The 19,402-nt window shown below is 41.2% G+C and overlaps 1 protein-coding gene across 1 annotated transcript; it reads left to right on the top strand.

Annotated features, from left to right (window-relative positions):
* The first annotated feature begins 2,130 nt into the window (after positions 1–2,130).
* LOC145821465 (uncharacterized) lies at positions 2,131–17,955 on the top strand. The gene is made up of 4 exons (XM_082917990.1): positions 2,131–2,608; positions 2,696–3,278; positions 3,388–3,497; positions 17,866–17,955. Exons 1-4 carry the CDS (start codon positions 2,231–2,233, stop codon positions 17,953–17,955), a joined length of 1,161 nt encoding a protein of 386 aa, XP_082774116.1. The 5' UTR covers positions 2,131–2,230.
* Positions 17,956–19,402: the final 1,447 nt, after the last annotated feature.

Here is a 19,402-nt window from a genome sequence, read left to right as displayed (position 1 = left end):
CCAATGATATATTTTTTTTTTAGCTCAAACACCGTGATGTTGGCCATATGGAAACATGCACTAGCACTTGAAACCTTATTGAGGTGCTTGGCTTGAACATAATTTGTTGAACTTTATCACCGATGAAAGGCCGAATATAACTTGTTGACTAGTATTTGAGCTCCATTTTTGACATGGAGAGAGAAAACCCTGGACTTATGAATATGGACTTTGGAAAGGACATTCTTGTAATTTGCATAATGATCCATTGAATCTTGCTACTGATAAGCAATGTAATATACTTCGGATCTCGGGCCTGAAATTTACTATTGAACTTCACTCTGTCCAAATTTTGAGCCCCGTATAAATTGGACCTTTAATATAGAACATAGTGACTTTAAGAAATTGACCCAATTGAACTTCATCATGAAGCGACCTATGACATTGCACCTCTTATTGATGATAGAAGACGAAAATCTATATGTTGATGATGCACCCATTGGTATTAAAATTTGTTGAGCTTGAAGAATATCCAAGAAAATGAATTGTTGATGACGTCCGAAGTTGAATTTGTTGATAAACCCATCATGTTGCATGTAACAATATTCTGAATTTTAATACGGTCAACTCTTTAATATTTATATAGGTTATTTCAGCCATATGTCTTCTCGAAAGAAACCCGTTGTCCCGGGGTCATCGGAACCGGCTCTCATGAAAGAGAGGGATGTACCTCCGGCATCTGAGTGGAGGAAATCTCCTTATTTTGGTCGGAAGGACCCCTTCTGGCGGGCGGCTACCTCTACCACTTCTCTTCTATCTCCGAAGGGGGCTCCATTATGTCTCACTGAGGACACTGACTCTGGACATGAGGCCCTCATTTCTCCTTCCTCGATGCTACGCTTTCGGATTGAGCGGGGGGACTTTCCATACTGTTATCCTCAGTTCAAGGCCTTCTCAAACCCTCCTTTTGGTTGGCAGGAGTGGGTCGATGATGTCCTCTCGGACAAAAGCTTCTGTCAGCGGCTTCAAGAGGCCCGGCTATTGATCCCGGTGAAAATATCTAGATCTCTATCCATCCGTCGCAACAATGCTAGCCTGGAAGCCATGGCTCTTCGGTGGAGCACCGAGACACACACCTTTATACTTGGCCAGCACGAGATGGGGCCCACCCTTGAGGATGTGTTCATGTTGCTGCGTCTGGAGGTAACCGGCCCTGATGCCTTCGACCCTGAGCAGACACCCCCCGAAGATGATTCTTTGATCCAATCTATGAAGCTAAATCTTCAAACTTGTGGTCGGTGGAGTTCTGTTTTTGATGGTTCAGCGAGGAGGACTAGTCGAGTAAGGACGGACCGTGCCTCCTATACTGCATGGATCCGTCACTTCTTCAAGGATCTTCAGCCCTTGGCCAGAGATGCTGATCCTGACTCTCGGGAGTATGAAGCCGGTCCGATGTATGGCTCCAGGCTCTATTTCTTGGGATTTCTGGCTTGCTTCCTTTCATTCTTCATTCTTCCGAGCACACCTCCGAATTCCCTCAATCCTTTCGTCTTCCAGGCTCTTTAGAGGAGATCGGATCCCTTTGGCTCCCCTATTTCTTGGGAATCTCTATTATCGGCTGGATCTACTACATCGAGATATGGTTCGCTCCGTGGGTCGATATGAGCCTGTCTCCTTCATTCACAGCCAGTTCCTACTTTGTTTCTTCTTCGAGAGGTTCCCAAAATTTGCCCCTGCTCTGACTGTATTCGAGGCAGAGGTTCTTCGGGAGATAGTGGATAAAGATGGCATCCCCGTGCTCGATACTGATGGGTCTCGGACATTTGAGAAAGCGAAGTCTTGCCAGCCGTTGATTACACGTTGGTCACGTACCATTTCCACCTTATCCTTGAATACTCTGGTGGATGATCCCCGACGCTTTGTGGCACGGCCGTATGTATGCCCACCTGTAGGTGTGGCCACACCGCTTATCTATCATGGTTCCTCCCGCTCGGTGTCCTTTCCTTTGCCGAAGAACATCCCTGCACCCTTTGTTGATATGCTGATTATGATCCGTCCGAGTTCATTACCGGTGTGGCATGAGGAAGGCGTTGATAGTGCCGTTTATAGGCCTGACCGTGTAGCATGTCAATTCGGGTTTGATCAATGTGCCCCGTGGCCAGCACCTCATTTATTATCATTTTCAGAGAGCTACGGGCGCTTCAGTCGCCGGCTTGTACACACCGTGCTTCCCATATCCGGCTCTTTGACGATGCCAGGCTTGAGCCGAGTAGGGGGTTTCACCCCCTCTTTCAGGCGGTATTGGCAGAAGAATATCGATGCGTTTATTGCATTTGTCCAGAGCAGACCGACCGTATGTTTGCCTCCGCCGATTTTTAAGAAGGATTCTTCTCTTCGGCTACCCGAGAGCCGAAAATATGACCACATGTACGAGGGTTTCTTCACTTCATCTGCTCCAACTGACCCTTCTGCTCGGGCATCTGCTTCTAGCTTGGCAATTACTTCTCCAGAGCCAGTCCCTTTGAATAAGGCCTCTGGTCCTCGGACGACCCGCCTTAAGAAGATGGCTCACAAGAGGACTTCTGATGCCAGTCCTTCCGCTCCTCGCCTTTCCAAAAGGCTTCATGAGGTACCCGAAATTCTTGATTTGAAGCTACTTTCCTTCTTGCGACTATACTTTCTAAAATGAAAACTTTTATTTGCCCATGTTGTGTAGGATCCTGCGGTTGTTGACGTTCTCGGTACCGTGGCTCCTGGCCATGCTGCCTCCCCCAGGCCGGACTCAGACTTGGACGACACCCTCCCTTTGTCTGCAAGACTTGTGAAGATGTGCACCCCTCGTATAGCAGTTACAGATGACGATGATGATGAGGCTGAGTCCTCCGATCATTTTTGTGACCTTATTCCACGCACGCGTCGTCATCGCCCTACCGTAGCTGAGGAGGAGCACTACCTTGGTGACGAGTTTATTGGGGCTCACCGTTCTGATGTTGAGATTGCTGGAGGGACTGATGCCACAGAAATTGATGTCGCGGGCCATGCTTCTAGAAGCGATGTAGAGATGAGGTGCGCCTCTGGGAATGGTGTGGAGGTGGATGTGCTAGAGATCTCTGAGACTCGCTCTGGCACTTATGGTGATTCTCATCCTCCGGCCCTCCTTCCTTCTTCAGGGATGACTGCTACTGTTCAGGCTTCATCAGACATTGAGATCGATCAGGTGGTCTCTACACGACCAAGTGACTTTGTTGATGCTAGGAGTCCTTCAGTTGCCCCTGCTTTGCATATTGATTCTCCCTCTGGTAATCTTTCTTTCTGAAGTTTGTCATTTACTTATATCTGTGAGAAATCTTTACTTAAATGACTTTCCTGTTCCCTACCTCTAATAAGGCCTTCTTATCTTTTCTTCAGTGTTAGCTGCTAACGGGGTCTTGCCTTCACCTACCTCAGACTCTGCTCCAGTGTTAGCTGCTACCGGGGTCCCGTCTTCACCTGCCCCGGACTCTACTCCGACTCTCTTTGTAACTCCTCACGATTCTCCTTCTCAAGGGGGAACACCTGCCTTTGAGACGACTGCCAGAGGTTCTTCATCGCCAGTGCCTTCGAATATTTTGGATTTGAATCTCAGTGATTTCCACATTGATAGTGATGCTTTTGGTCTTTCCCCTTATCGTTCGGCATTCTCAGGCTCGGGACCTCTGCCGGGAGTTACCCCTCCGGGTGGTTCATCTAACCCGATAGACATTGGGGAGATTCCTGAGACTAGCAACTTTCCGGCCCCAATTCCTCCTTCAGCTTCTGGCAAAGTATCATTTCTCCATTATTGGGTAGCTCCTGAGTTTGCTTCAGTTCTACAGCTTGTGCATTCAAGTTACCCGGAGACCTTTGCTTCATTTGCTTGCCAGTGTCCACTCATTCAGACTGCTCTTCTCGAGTCTTTTGCCACTATCTTATATAGCTTGGACAGGCAACGGTTGTGTGACCTTAATGGGAAAGTAGTCGAGACGGCGTATCAGGGGATCTCTGACATGGAGCGTCACCAAGTGGACTTATCATGGCTTCGGAAGCGCCTGGATATAGCTTCGAACGCCAGTCATCAGCTGGAACTTATGTCTGTGCTTGCCTCTTATCGCACCTCTATAGATGAGATAAAGGCAACTCTTCGTGAACTTGAGTCGGGTTATGCTCGGGCCTTGGAGACTTTAGAGGCACACTCTACTGTTTGTCCTCCAGATGTAGATATGACGGGCATCTTCTTCGAGGGTGTCTTTAGGAAAGATTGAGTTTTTTTTTATCATTACTTTCTTGCCCCTTTCGATAAAAATGTTTTATCTAGGACAATGCAATGAAATGACAAAATTTTTTGTTGTTTGGATATTTTCGCATTGTTTTCTCATTCTACTTGATAAAATATTTATTTCGAATGATACAATGGAAAGAACAATCATATGCACATATAAAAGCTGAATATTCTCATTAGTTCTTCAACTTTCTTGACGAAAGTATAATAGATTCACTGTAAGTGATGGGATAAAACATACACCATAGAGAAAACCAGCTTCTTCATAGCGTAAGGGGAATACGACTTTTAGACAAAGTAAGAAAATGAAAATGAATTTCAACATAGATGAGTCCAACTATGGGTAGTAATGCTTGATAAACTTTGCATTGAGCGGTCCAGTTCGGAAGCCATCTTCAACCCTTACAAGCTTGTAGTACCCACCTGAGCTGGCCTGAACCACATTGTAGGGCCCTTCCCATTTTGGAGAAAACTTGGGCAAAGATTGTCCTCGCATGATTGGGTCTACAATCTTCCATACTAGATCACCTTCTTCAAACTTCCTTGGTACCACAGTCTGGTTATAGGCTCGGGCGATAGACTCATGATATCTTTCCATGACTTTTGCAGCTCTGTCATGCTTTTCCTCTAATGCTTCCAATCTGGTGGTTCGAGGCTCCAATACCATCCCCGAGGCGAGAGCCATTCGAGCAGATGGCGTTTCCAACTCTATAGGTAACACTGCCTCGGACCCATACACAAGGGAGTAAGGAGTTGCTTGAGTTGGCTTTCTCTTCGAAGTGCGATACGCCCATAGGGCTACTATCAACTGTTCGGACCAAGTCCCCCCAAACTCATCCATCATCTTGCTCAGAATCCTTATCAGTGTCTTGTTTGTGGCTTCCGCCTGCCCGTTCCCTTTTGGATAGTAGGGTGTGGATTTGTGATGCTTCACTTGGTAAGTCTCTAGGAGGCTCTTCACATATTTGTTTATGAAGGGAGTGCCGTTATCCGAGAGGATGGTGTTTGGTACTCCAAATCGGCAAATGATATTCTCCTTGATGAAGTTCGCGACTGCAGGCCCCGTAGCGTTCTTCAGAGGAATTGCTTCGACCCACTTTGTACTCAATTCTGTGGCTGCGAGAATCCACTTGTACCCCTTAGAAGATGTGGAGATGGGCCCTATCAGATCAAAAGCCCAGGTATGGAACGGCCATGGCGTTCGGATACTATGCAGGTCTACAGCTGGAGCATGGATCAAATTTCCGTGTTTCTGACAAGTCTGGCACCTCTTCACGTGATGGGATGCATCTGACTCCATGGTCGGCCAGTAATACCCAAGGTGTATAAGTTGCTCGAACAGCCGAGCCCCTCCTTGATGTTCAATCTCGTGGGCTCTTCCGAGGACTAGATCTGACTCCTCCTTGGAGAGACATCTCAAGGGAGTGCCCTCAATACTTCTTCTATACAGCTTGTCCTGATCAAGAAAGTACCGCCTCGCTCTCCTCTTGAGGTGTGCAATGTCCCTCGGGCTCTCAGGTAGTGTTCCCTCTTTGAGATAGTCAATGTAGACTTGCCTCCAGTCAGGGGTATCAATTTCAAAGCAACTCTCATCCTCCCGGATGTATGACTGACACTTGGGGCATTCCTTCTGTAATTGATTTGAGTCCTTCTCCATCTCGGGCCAATAATAACCTTGTCTTTGGATTCTTCTATACAGACTGATATCCCCATCCTCGCAAGACTTTTCATGGATCTGTTGTAGTCGGAAGCTTGCTTCTTGTTGGCCAATACACCGGGCTAGGAATCCGGTACCTCCTCGGAAGTAAAGTTCACCTTGAATAATTGTGAATTGGGCAAGCTTGGCCATAGTCAGTTTTCCAACTTTGCTTCTGAGTTGTTCGAGGACTTCTCCTCTCCAGTCCTCCGGAAGGCCTTTGTCTTCGGGTATTATTGAAGGTTCTGTTCTCTTCTTGATAACAATTGTTGCCTCTTCCTCTGGAATGTCAACTCTTGCCCCTAATGTTGCGAGGGCATCTGAAAACTTGTTGTCGGAGCGAGGCACATGCTCTATTTCGACCTTCTGAAATTTGTCAAGAAGCCTTTGGACTGTTGTTCGATATGTGGCCAAGGCAGGCTCCTTTAAGACGAACTGTCCTGAAACTTGCTTCACTATCAGCTTTGAGTCCCCCCGGATCCGAATCTTCTTGATACTGTGCTTCTCAGCTGCTATCAAGCCTAAAATAAGAGCCTCATACTCGGCTTCGTTATTCGAACAATGGAAATCCAGTTTATAAGACAAATATAACTTTTCCCCACTTTTGCTTGTAAGGACTATCCCGGTTCCTCCCTTCCCTCCGGCTGCTGCTCCGTCAAAGCTCAATGTCCAGAAGCTTTCCTCGGAAGTCATAGCTGCGTGCACCTCTCCTCTTAATTCTTCATTCACTGGTTCATAGTCACCACTTGGAAATTGGGCAAGGAGATCAGCTAAGGCTTGGCTTTCGATCGCCTTGGGGGCTACACATGTGATCTCGAATTCACCCAATGCTAACAACCATCTTGCCACCTTCCCGGTTAGAGCAGGCTTGCTGAGGAGGTATCGGATTGGATCACTTCTAGTAACAATCTGAATCTGATGTGCTAGGAAGTAATGTCTGAGCTTTTGGGCAGTGAATACCAAAGCTAAACAATGTCTCTCTACTGGAGTATATCGGACTTCTGCTCCTCGAATCTTCCGACTGATGTAATACACCGGGCGTTCTACTCCATCTATATCTTGGACCAATAATGCCCCTATGGACTTGGGGGTTGAAGTTAGGTACAACATTAGAGGCACCCCGGGCTGCGGGGCTATCATGGTTTGAGGAGAGGTCAAGGCCGCCTTGATTCTCTCAAAGGCCTTTTGGTGCTCTTGGTTCCACTCGAACTTGGCATCTCCTTTTAACAAAGAGCCGAAAGGCGCAGAGATCTCTGCCAGTGCTGGGATAAACCTCCGAATATAAGACACCTTCCCGAGGAACTTCTTTAACTCCTTTTGAGAATGCGGGGGAGGCATTGCTCTGATAGATTTGACCTTGTCTTCATCTGCCTCGATACCATGCCTATGTACAAGAAACCCGAGGAACTTCCCGGCCATCACCCCGAAAGCACATTTGAGAGGATTCATCTTCATTTTGAATTTCTGGCACCTCTTGAATACCTTCTCAAGGTCTCGGATATGGTCTTCTTCTTTCTTGGATTTCACCACTAGATCATCAACATAATCTTCCATCTCATGATGGATCATGTCATCAAAGATTGCAGTCATAGCCCTTTGGTAAGTTGCACCGGCATTCTTGAGTCCGAAAGGCATGACTGTATAGAAGAAGTTTCCTAGAGGTGTTCTAAAAGCGGTCTTTTCTGCGTCCTCTTCAGCCATCTTAATCTGATTGTATCCACTGAATCCATCCATGAATGAGAACATCTAGTGTCCCGAGGTAGTATCCACGAGGGTGTCGATGTGAGGAAGAGGGAATTCATCCTTCGGGCAAGATTTGTTCAAATCTCGAAAGTCTACACATACTCTGATTTGGCCATTCTTCTTCTTTACTGGCACGATGTTTGCTAACCACGTGGGATACTGTATTGGCCGGATGAAACCAGCCTGTTGAAGTTTTTCAATCTCCTCCTTAATCTTCTCTTCGAGATCTGGATGATATTTTCGAGCAGCTTGCTTAATTGGCTTGGAGTTTGGGAATACATCAAGATAGTGGGAGACTAGGTCAGGATCTAGTCCGGGCATTTCCTTATATGACCAAGCAAACACATCTGAGTATCGGCTTATCAACTTTAACAACTGTTCCCGCTTTTCTGGGCAAAGGCTCGAACTTACGAATACCGGCCTCGGTGCATCTTGTCCATCACTCAGATCTATTTCGATAAGTTGTTCGGGCTGAGGCTTCGGCCCATCTTGCATACATTCTGGAGCCACTTCAGGCTTTATTACTATATCATTGTCAGGAGGCTCTTCTTTTGACTCGGAGTCGGTGACTGAAGAACCGACTCCCCGCACCTTCATAAATAGTACACCATCTTGCCTCCTTCTCGAACTTTCATCACCTTCCGAGGAATAGGCGGACTTTCTGTTCTAGACATTGCCCGCTTACTTGACTCTGCCATCGGCTCCTTGTCATCTTTGATATCCTCCCAACGAGGAATTTTGACCCCTCGAGGCTTAGAGGTGGTGGGAACTTCTTCGACAGCCAGTTCGGTGAAGTAGATGGCATCAGAATAATGAGCTTCATGGATCTCGAAAGGCCTTTCTGTAGCCTGAATTGTCACCGTCTTCTTTCCCCATTTAGCCTTAACACACTGATGATAACTCGATGGTACAGCCCCATATCTATGCATCCAGGTCCTCCCTAGAATGATGTGATAATTTGCCTCAGAATCGATAATATGGAACTTGGTGGCTGAGCGAATCTCTCCAACGGCTAAATCAACTGTTACGCATCTGATAGTAACTCTCCTTTCTCCACCAAAGCCAGTGATGACTATCGGCTGCTTCACAATGCGTTCTTCAGAGATTCCGGCCTTTTCTAGAGTAGCGCGAGTCATAATGTTGATAGAGGCTCCACTATCTAGAAAGGCCCTTTTGAACTCAACCCCGTTAATAAAAGCAGTCACATAAAGGGGGCGATTGTGAGAAAAAGGATACTTCCGATCCACCTCGGAGAAAGTAATGGCACTAGATTGCTCTTTTGCCTTCCTCGGGATAGATCCCTCAGTCGACATGCATTCCTCATGGTGTGCCTCAGCTATATTAATGATAGACTTGGTGATTTCTGCTCTTGCCACCTTGGAAAGTCCAAGCTGGTCAAAGAACTGCTTGAACTTTACACAGTCTTGCAAGGTTTTGGCATAGTGATCCGGATCTTTTTCCACTCTTGGAGGCTCGTAGTTAACTATCTCCTCGGTCTCCTCAAAATAAGATGCCACATAAACATGGTGTCCTCCTCTTCCATAGTATTCTTCTCCTCCTTCTGGATCAAAGGGATCTTCGCCATGAGTCATAAATGTTCTGCCCTCTGGATTGAGAGCACTTCCATAGTAAACTTGCTCACCCTCTGGCTCGAGGATGTCGTCCAGATAACAGTCATCGTCATCGAGATTAGCGATAGCCTCGATCATTGGGCCTTCATAAGCTATCATAGCAACATTCTTGCCCTTGTCTCGGTGTTGAGGATATGGTTGTTCTCGGATGTCTTGAGTCCCTTGCTTTTTGAACCTCAATTCGTCTGCTTCGACTTTATCTCTGAAGATTTTCCTGAGAGTCCAACACTTCTCTGTCGGATGTTTCAATGTACGATGGTAGACACAAAATTCAGGGCTCTCACGGTCCTTTTTTGATGGCATTTCTTCAACATAAGGCAATTTTAGCTCTCCGTCAGCCACCCATTCCTTAACTAGAGCTTTCACTTCCTCGATTCCACATGGATAAGAAACATTCCCCTTTTCACCATTATATTGCTTTCTTTTCTGGCCTCTATGACCTCCTCCTTGTGAATTTCGGGTATCCGGGGCAGAGGCAGCAGCAACGATAGGTCCACGAGATGACTTGAAACTAGTCTTGTAACTGGCTTTAAATCCGGACTCCTGAGCCTGAGGAATGCTAATGTTCCGAGCTGCTTCTATTAATGCCGAGAAGGTGGGTAGCTTGTGGTTAACTAGAAACATTTTGTACCTGCTCAATGCCCCTTCTAGACAAATTTGAACCAGATAACTCTCCTCAACTGCTTCATGACAATCCACGGCCTTGTCCTGAAACCTTTTGACGTAGTCAAGGATGTCTTCACTTTCTTGTTGCTTCTCTTTACACAATGTAAGTGTGGTCACCTTCTCCGCCACTTGAAAGAACTTGGAGTGGAATTTGTTAACCATTTCCTCCCAACTTCGGACAGAGTTTGGGGCCAAATTAACATACCAACTATATGCTCGGTCGGTGAGGGACTTAGAGAATTCTCTCAGTCGGAGGACGTGGTTTGAACCATGAATACCTAGAGTCTCGATGAATCGCACAACATGTTCTCGGGCATTTCCTTGTTTGCCGTCGAACTTGATGAACTTCGGCACTGTATACCCCTCAGGGTATGGATAGCTCAGCATCTCAATGGGGTAAGGCGGCTTGACGTCTGGATCAGGCAAAGAGGGTAAGGTCCTCTTGCCCCGTTCGAGATCGAACATGGCCTGCACATCGGCGAGAGTGAGAAACTGTTGAGGGAGAGAGTTTGATGGTGGTATTCCCGGGACTTGGCTTATGTACCCGAAGACTGAGCTAGGGGCGTCTTGGCCATTCTGGTGCTGCGAATTCATCATTGGTGAGGACATTTGACGATACTGGCCATCAGCGCCTATAGACAAGCCAGTTGGTGATGGGATATTGAATTGAGGCCCATAGAGTCCACCGCACGGCGCCGCTATACCGGGTTGTACTTGCAGATTTGTTGTCGGCACCAAAGGAGGCCCGCTTGGTGCTCGGGTAACATTTACTGGTGGCGTGACAAGATTAGGTACGGGCAGAGCCCCCTTTTGCGCCATCATGCTCCTTATGCTTTCCTGGACACCAACAGTCGCCGGAGCACCATTCATTACACCAGAAACTCCCTTAGTCACCACTGGATCTTGGCTTGGCACGCCATGGAGCCCGGGTATGGGCAAACTGCCGCCGCCTACTGTGGTTTGAGCATGTGTTACTGTGGCCGTGTTGCCATGAGTCATAGGCTGATTGGGGCCTACTTCTCCTTGGATTTGATTTTGCGCTCCGGCGGGAATAACTCCACCACCCGTTTGATTTCCGTTTGGCGCCGGTGCAAAACTAGAACTCATCACTAACATGGTGTGAGTGAGATTCTGAAGAGTGGTAAGAATCTCTTGCTGAGTATTTTGAAGTCCTTGAATGGCTTCAAGCAAAAGTGGTTGATCTGGAGCCATGGTTCTGTCATCACCACCATTAGAGGATCCTTGTTGGTGAACTTCATCTTCTCCCGCCATCCTTGTTGGAGTTGTGTGGATTCCAGATCTCGTTGAGACCATTAACCAATCCGCCTCCCCAGCGGAGTCGCCAAAATGTAGGAGAGGGTTCAAGAAAGGAGTTGGAAAATTCGAAGATCTTCGAAGATCCTTGAAGAACAACTTCGAATTCTCTAGAATATGATGAGAGGCTTAGATTCTTCAATAACCTCAACTTAGGAACACAACAACAAAGGAGATGATGGAGATAAGAGATTGGGTGAAGAAGAAGGCAAAATGGCTAGAGAGAGAATAATGGCAAGGCTCTCCCAGGGATCTCCCACTTTCACTCTCAAGGTTGATAATGGAGAAGGGAAATTAGTTCTTTCCCAAGAGTTAAAAATCTCCAAAATCCATCCCTTGTAAAGCTATGGGTGGGTGCTATTTATAGGCACCTCATGATGTAGGATGGAGCCCATGTGCAAGGCACATGGGGGATATTCTCTCTAACCACCTTGTCCGAGGAGGTGACCTCTCCGAGGAGGTGACTTCTCCGAGGATGAGAAAACCCCGAAGAGGAGATCAGTCCCTCGGCGAACCCTTCTTCTTAGCCACACCTAACCAATGATCCCCAATCATCCCAAAGGGTCAGGGGTAGTCCTAGAGGACGTCCTGCCGCAAAATATTGCCGAGTCTCATGGACCCCCCGAGGTCGTGCCACCTCGACCCGGGTATAGGCTAGTTTAACCGAAGAGTGAATTTATCTCCACTCACCGTCCTCGGGATCGGGTCCTTTGTTCGAACTCCATTACGCCCATCGTTCTGGTGCGTAGATCCCGGAAAGCTCCGAGCCCGCAAGTGTTCTGGGACTCATTAACGGAGCGACTTCTAGATTGCGTCTGAATCCGTTCGAAGCCAAGTACTTCGGATCTCCAGATTCGTGGATCCGAATCCTTTCGAGTCCGAGTGCCTCGGATCTCTAGGCTTGCTTAATACCCTTTCGAGTCCGGGCCCGAGTAAGTCTCTAGGTTCGTGGATCCGAACCCTTTCGAGGCTTAGAGCGATTCAATCCGTTTGATGGCAATAAATCTGAGCCCACTGATTCTTGGACTTGCGATAAATTCGGGCCCACTAATCTTGGGCTATTGGGCCTAAATAATTTAGTGGGCTCAAATTAGCCCCTCTTACAGTAACATTGGAGGATCCACCAGAACTCTAGTCATTGATGATTAATTATAAGTTCGTCAATTATAATGCCTTTTTTACCTTGACTGTTTGTCTATTCTTGTTATTTGTTTCCATTTTTTGTTGAAAAGAAAAAGGCAAGACAACGAGAAAACTGTGAGCTTAATTCAAAATTCCTATGGCATTTTATTAGTATTAGATTAATGAATTTATTTGTTTCTTAAACTTTTTGACAGAAAGCATATATTCGATAAGAATTTTGCATTATAAATTACCTTGATATCTATATATGATGCTTGGTCATTTCTCGTTTGTTTGTTTCTTGTAATTTTTGTTTTCTCTATTGAAGGATTTCTGCTACCATATATCTTTTTTAAGCCATTAGTTTCTCATTTGTTATAGGATAGTGTGAGTGCCTTCCAACCATTGTACAAATGAATGTGATTTTTTTTTTCTTTTTTTGGAGTTTTCCCTGATTATGGTTGAGGAATTTTATTTTCTATTATTATTTTTAAGGAAAACTTGTCAGCTATAGAAAACATGAAATGAACAAAGAGAGTTAACAACTTCATTTTCAAATAGATGAAACATTCTTTCTGATATAAAAAAAAAAAAAAATCAGCTGTTCTCTGGAATAGTTTTAATACATGATGGAATATGTGCATACTTATATTTCATTGGCTACTTTATTTTAGTCTGTATTCTATATTAGCAGGATAGAAGAATTCGATGTACATATTACGGTTACAAAATCGATATTTTACAAGTTAGGTAAAATAAATTCCAGAGTTTGAAAATTTGTATCTGGATCCAACATTTCTGTGAAGGGAGATATACTGGAGAAAGGTGGTTTCTTGCAAATATTTTGTGTCGTTAGTCTGTGCAAAGGAATTAAAAGTGAGTGGGACACTTTTTCTAAGCATATTCAATTTGTGGTAGGGAGTAGGGAACGCGTTAGCCTCTTTAACGAATTCAAATTTAATAATAATAATAATGAAGACAGAGTGTCCATTCCCCCCCCCCCCCCCCCGCCAAAAAAAAAAGATGCGAATTAAAATTGAAGTTCCTGACTTTTTAGCCTCTTTAACAAATTCAAATTTAAGATTTTCATGTAATTCCATTCGTTAAGATAAATTAAAAATAAATAAAAAAAAATAATTATATAATTAAATAGTAGATGAGCATGTAAATTAACATTGAAACTGAATAATAAAGTTCATATTATTCATAAGAAATAGTAGATGAGCATGTAAATTAATTAACATTGAAACTGAATAACAAAGTTCATATTATTCATAAGAAAGACATTTGTTATCAGCATACAACATACAAGAGTTTTCCGGACAAAATTTTTTGATCCCTAAAAGTGTAAATTTTGTTGCAAAAAATATTTGAAATTCAATTTTTATCATTGCGAGAATAGTTGCTAAAAGGTAATCGTGAAAAGTAAAAATAAAAAATAAAAATAAAGAATGCTTTTAGAGAAAGTTTTTAAGAGGTCACTAATAAATGTACTTTTAGAAACAAAATAATTTGGTCTCAAAAAAATTTATTTTTGAGACAATGTTTTTGTCCTAAAAGGATATACTAATTCATCATTAAATATTCAATTTCGTCTCTAAAATTATAATATGAACACTTTTTGCAACAAAAATATATCATTATTAAAAATTGAGTCCATTCCTAAATTTTTTATCACTAAAATCATAATTTGTTATAGTGGGTGATTACCTTAAATTTTATTTTCAATGCTCTCAAGAACTGAAATCATCTGGTGTAGTGGACTAGTAGTAACTGTATTAATCAAGCAAAAACAACATTTTACCTTAATAATAAAAATAGGTAAATTTTCATTTTGCTATCAAATTATTACTCAAAAATCAATTCGACCTATATCTTCTTAATTATAATAATTTTACATTTAAATTATTCAATTCTATATCAATTTTATCTTTATCATCAACTGCCGTCTGTAACCAAATAAAATTATTGACGTGGCTCTAAAATTTCATTTCACCACTTAAACTATTTCCAAAAATCAATTACACTCCTGAATATATTTTTGTGATACTATATGGTCATGTTCATTGGAATGAAAGTCAAATGAAATGATCCTTTAATCAGAACAATCTCGGGAAAAAAAAAATTATATAAGTTGCAGGACAACAAAAAAAAATTCAGTATATAAGTTGTAAGACAATCTTTGTAAAAGAAAATTGTATAAATTTGTGTAAAATAACCTGGAAAAAAAAAGTAGGAATACAAATTATATAAATGTAAATTCTATATAATGACTCATCAAATGACCAACTCTTGTATAGGTCTACACTTTGCTTTTGTACTTCCTCTGCAAACCCAATCAAAACCTCCAAATTTTGGCCCCAAAAGACCTCTTCTCAATCGTTAAACTTATTAATTGTTCTTCTACTATTACATCTATTTCTTCCTCAATTTCTTGTATATTTTTGATCCATTTGGGTATCTTCAATATACTCAATAACATTCTTTGAAAAATTAAAAAGTTTTAAAAAAAAAATTTAATTCATGTAATAGAATGATTGTAAAAAGGGAAGAAGAAAAGAAACATAAACAAAATAAAAAAAACAAAAAAAAAAAACAAATAAACAAAAATTTCAATCATTGAGAATAAAAAAATTAAAAACTCTTAAATCACTTATCGTTAAAGAGAAGCAAAAGGTAGTCTATTCCTTTGCCATAATTGAATCAAACACTCTTGTACTTCTTTAAAAGGGAAAAACATTGTAGAAATAGAGAAACAAAGCAAAAAAAATTTTTAAAAAAATGATAAAAGTAAATTATTGGAGAAGAGAAAAAGTTATTTTAGCGTCTTTATTTGGAGAATGTGGTAGACTGGGAAGTTATTGTAGAGAAGGTTTTTTTTTTTTTTTTAAATTATGTAAATGCCACATGGCAAAAGTTTCAAGAAACCAAGATAGGGGTCCACTTAATATAATAATAATAATAATAATTAGCAGACGGCACACGTGATGTGTGTGCAATTCAGATAACTAATAATAAAAATAAATAATAAAGAATTTAGTATCATAATTTGTATGTTGCATAAGTAATAAGTATATTCTTAATGAAACTCAAGGTTTTGGATTCAAAATTTGCTTACGCTGTGTATAATATTTTTTATTTTTATTTTAGCATATATAAAGTTGTCATGTGGCATAAGAAGAACAATGGTTCACTAAACCAATCTAGGCCTTCACTTAATAATAGTATGGATAATAGTGTAGATAGATAATACTAGTGTATGCATGGTAGAAATAATGTTGGAATTAAAATATAATTGACTATAAAATTATTGAGTTAAAATGTAATTTATTCAATTTGTTGCAAAATAATTGAGGTCAAAATATAAATACATGGTTTGGATTTTCAAATGAATTTTGTAATTAGATTTTTTAAAAGAGTTTGTAAAATTCAAAATTTGGTTTAGTCGTATATTTGAGCAAATTTCATTTTTACTCCTATACTTTTACATGATTTTCAAGTATACCCCCAGACTTTGAATAATTCAATTTTACTCCTAAAGTTTTAAATCGTATCAATTTTGCCCATACCGTCACATTTGAAATGGAAAAAGTTATAAAAAAATTACATTTTGACCCCAAATTTCAAAATAAATATTAGGGGTGAAAACGGTTCGGTTTGGTTCGGCCTATTTTTTTGTGATTTTTCCACCCAAGCGATCATATCGGTTTTCTATTACTACAAACCAAAATTGACTAACCATGTATATATACCAAACCAAACCATTAAGCACTTTACCGGTTCGGTACAGTTCGGTGACATTGATTTATGCTACAAGGAATCATTAGGTTTTTAGAGATCCTAAAGAAACAACCACAAATCCCCAATTTCAACATCAATTAAACCCAAGTTTACCAAAAAAAAAAAAAAAAAAACACCAAAAAACAAAAAAAAAAATAAAAATAAAAATAAAAATAAAAAAGAAAACAAAAACAAATTGAACCCTAAAAATTCTAAAAACATACCTTAAATTTGTCAATTTTTTTTTTTTGTTCACAAATCTATCACGAAGAAGCACTGATGTAAACAGAGAGGGTTTGAGGAAGATATCAACCATGGAGAAGCAAACAACAGTTAGATGCGATGTAGACGTCAACCATGGAGATCGTTGTGTTCATCATAAAGTGGTGAGAGAGTGGGCTGATAGCATTGTAAAAGTGTGAGAGTAGGCTGCTTCCAGCAGAGGTGGATGAGAGGAAGAGAAAGAGAAGAGAGAGTAACAGTTTGCTGGCATAGAAGAGGCACTGATGAAAAACGAAAATATATACATGTATGTGAATGGCTCAAATTAACTAGGTATTTCCATGGATGGCTGAGATCAAATACTTATGTCTTTTAATTTGGTGCGGTTCGGTGCACGTGGTTTTCAAATCTTATGGACCAAAAATCAAACCAAAATTCAGTTTTTTACTCTTAACAGAACCGAATAGACTGAGGTAATGAATAAAATCGACCAAAAGCTGCCGGTTCAGTCCAGTTTGGTCGGTGCAAACGGTTTTAAGATTTTTTTCCACCCCTAATAAATATGCAAACTCACCTTTTCTTATTTTCTCTCATCATTCCTTGAATTACCCAAATCCTTCTGCCACCCTCCTCCTCCTTCCTTCGTCGTCATCTTCCCTACCACCACCACCATCACCACCGTTACCAAGAAGCCCTTTAAAATTGAGAATTGGGTTGGATTTTCATGTAACATTCAACTCATTTTCCATGAAAACTCTCAAAATCATGCCTTCAACTCATAAGCTATGGTTATGGAAAATTGATAATTGGGTTGCATTTGGACCTAAACCACTACAACAAAAAAGGGTTTTTATGGCACCAAATGCACGCCGTAGATACGATTTTACGACGTGCAAGGTAAAGTCGTATTATGATCAGTCATGGAAACTCATGGTTGGTCATAAAAACTTTTAATAGCACATCTTATACATCCATGACACTCAATGCTAGTCATTAAATATTTAACACAACGGCCTATTTTGCTCGTCGTAGAATATTTATAATTTTTTAAATTCAGCAAGTTGAATATTTATAATTTTTTAAATTCAGCAAGTTCTATTTCACATGTTCTGTATAATCTAAAAAAATATTACAACAAATTTCGCACACACAAACACACAAATATATATATATATATATATATATATATATATATATACATATAAGTATCAATCAACCACCAAAATATTATTTCAAACATCAAAAAAACTATTCATAAGCTTTGAACATCCAAAAACTGTATGTACATTCCAAATCATCTAAAACTATGTTTCTAAACATCAAAATTTGTCCTCAACTTCAAAATCGTCCAAAAGGTTTTAAATTATTGATATTTAAGATACTGAATTTTCAATTTTGACATCATTTTCTTGAAGGTGAGAAGAGTGCAGAAATATGTTGAGACTCTTGATATGTTGAAGATCAAAAACTCAATGCCAAAGAGCAATACAAGTCAAATCCCATAGTTGCAATCCCATTTCAACAGCAACAGGCGAGGTGTTCAGTTGAGCATTTGTGAGGCGGAGATGCTGTGGTTGTTTTCCTATACAAATGCATCAATATCAATTTGTACATGATTTTGAGGTTGGGTAATTTGCTATGAGCCACTGTTAGCAACCGATGTGGAGGAGCCAAAGCTGTTCTTTGTGGCAGTAGCATCCTCCAAGTTGTAAAAAAATCGTTATTAGCATTCACGACCTACACAATAGACATGTTGTGGATGGGAAATTATTTACGACATGCAAAAAAAAGCAAGTCGTAAATGTGAGAAACCACAGCTTGCATTTACTGTATGTTGTTGATGTGAAGCCGTAAAAACTCAGTTTTGTTGTAGTGTAAAATCTGACTGATACTCAGCTTTATAGCTAATAGGGCTGCAATGGTCACTCAAGCACAGGAACTGGCACTCGAGCGACAAGACTAATATGCGTGCATTGCATTAAGTGTTTTCGCTAGAGCTACCGAAAGGTCCATTCGAGCGCACAATAACGTTTCTCAGTATTTTTGTAGACAGTGAAAATTACTGGGACCAAGGTTTCTTTGCTCAAGCTAGACTTCCTTCGCTCGAGCGAGGAAGCCAAATTTCCAGATAACGTTAGAACACGATATAATGTTTGTTCGTGGAATTGGCAACACAAAGGGACCTAACATAACCAATCATGTAACGCCCTGAAATTTTCCTACAAGAATATGCCCAAACAAATACAACAATACCCAAAAAGTCCACATTCTCATTGAACTAAGAGATAAGAGGTTAAAATTCACCATATACATTCCCGTAATGTTCAGAATTTGTATTCCAGTTCAATGAACTAGGTGACCTTACAAAATATAAGCCTCTAGGCGTACAATTACAACAAAATAATTAATAGTCTTGTTACAAAAATTTCAATTCAAAATAACAAAATACACATGGATCAACTTTTCCAAAAAAGGAGCTATTGCTTGACCAACCCTTCAGGGAGGTAGAACTCTGTCATTTCCTGAAAAAGATAAGACAAGGTTGAGCTATATGCCCAGTAGGAACACATTTAACCAAGCATTTAATCCTTTGAATAAGATTATAGTATCTTTGCGACCAAACATTACATGGAAATTTATCTTTACATGTAATCCTTAACAAACATACAAATCCATAACAACCAAATAATAACAGTGACTATTCGTGTCACCAAGCACAACAATCAAACATTCACAACCATAGAACGCAAACCATGAGTCCACTTGTAAGAGTCCAATTTAAAACACCCTTTACTTTTGTTTTTAAAACCACCCCCACATTTGTCAGCTATTAAACAGCAGGGAGTGGGCACCCCAAAGAAAACCATCCATTTTTCCACTTTTGCCGGCTATCATACAGCAGGACTGTGTGGACACCCAAAAATATTTTTCCCACATTCATCCAGCAATAAG

This window comes from Camellia sinensis, chromosome 1 (assembly GCF_055761805.1).
Source record: "Camellia sinensis isolate YWXY chromosome 1, ASM5576180v1, whole genome shotgun sequence".
In the NCBI taxonomy this organism is placed as follows: domain Eukaryota; kingdom Viridiplantae; phylum Streptophyta; class Magnoliopsida; order Ericales; family Theaceae; genus Camellia; species Camellia sinensis.
Note: the sequence above shows the minus strand (reverse complement) of the source record. Positions and strands in the feature narration are given on the sequence as shown.

What these genes read in the sequence shown, in the direction of transcription:
- LOC145821465 (XM_082917990.1), top strand. Translation starts at nt 2,231, where the DNA reads ATGCCAGGCTTGAGCCGAGTAGGGGGTTTCACCCCCTCTTTCAGGCGG. An exon ending in TTTCCAAAAGGCTTCATGAG is followed by an intron (nt 2,609 to 2,695) that starts GTACCCGAAATT and finishes CATGTTGTGTAG; the next exon opens with GATCCTGCGGTTGTTGACGT. An exon ending in GCATATTGATTCTCCCTCTG is followed by an intron (nt 3,279 to 3,387) that starts GTAATCTTTCTT and finishes TCTTTTCTTCAG; the next exon opens with TGTTAGCTGCTAACGGGGTC.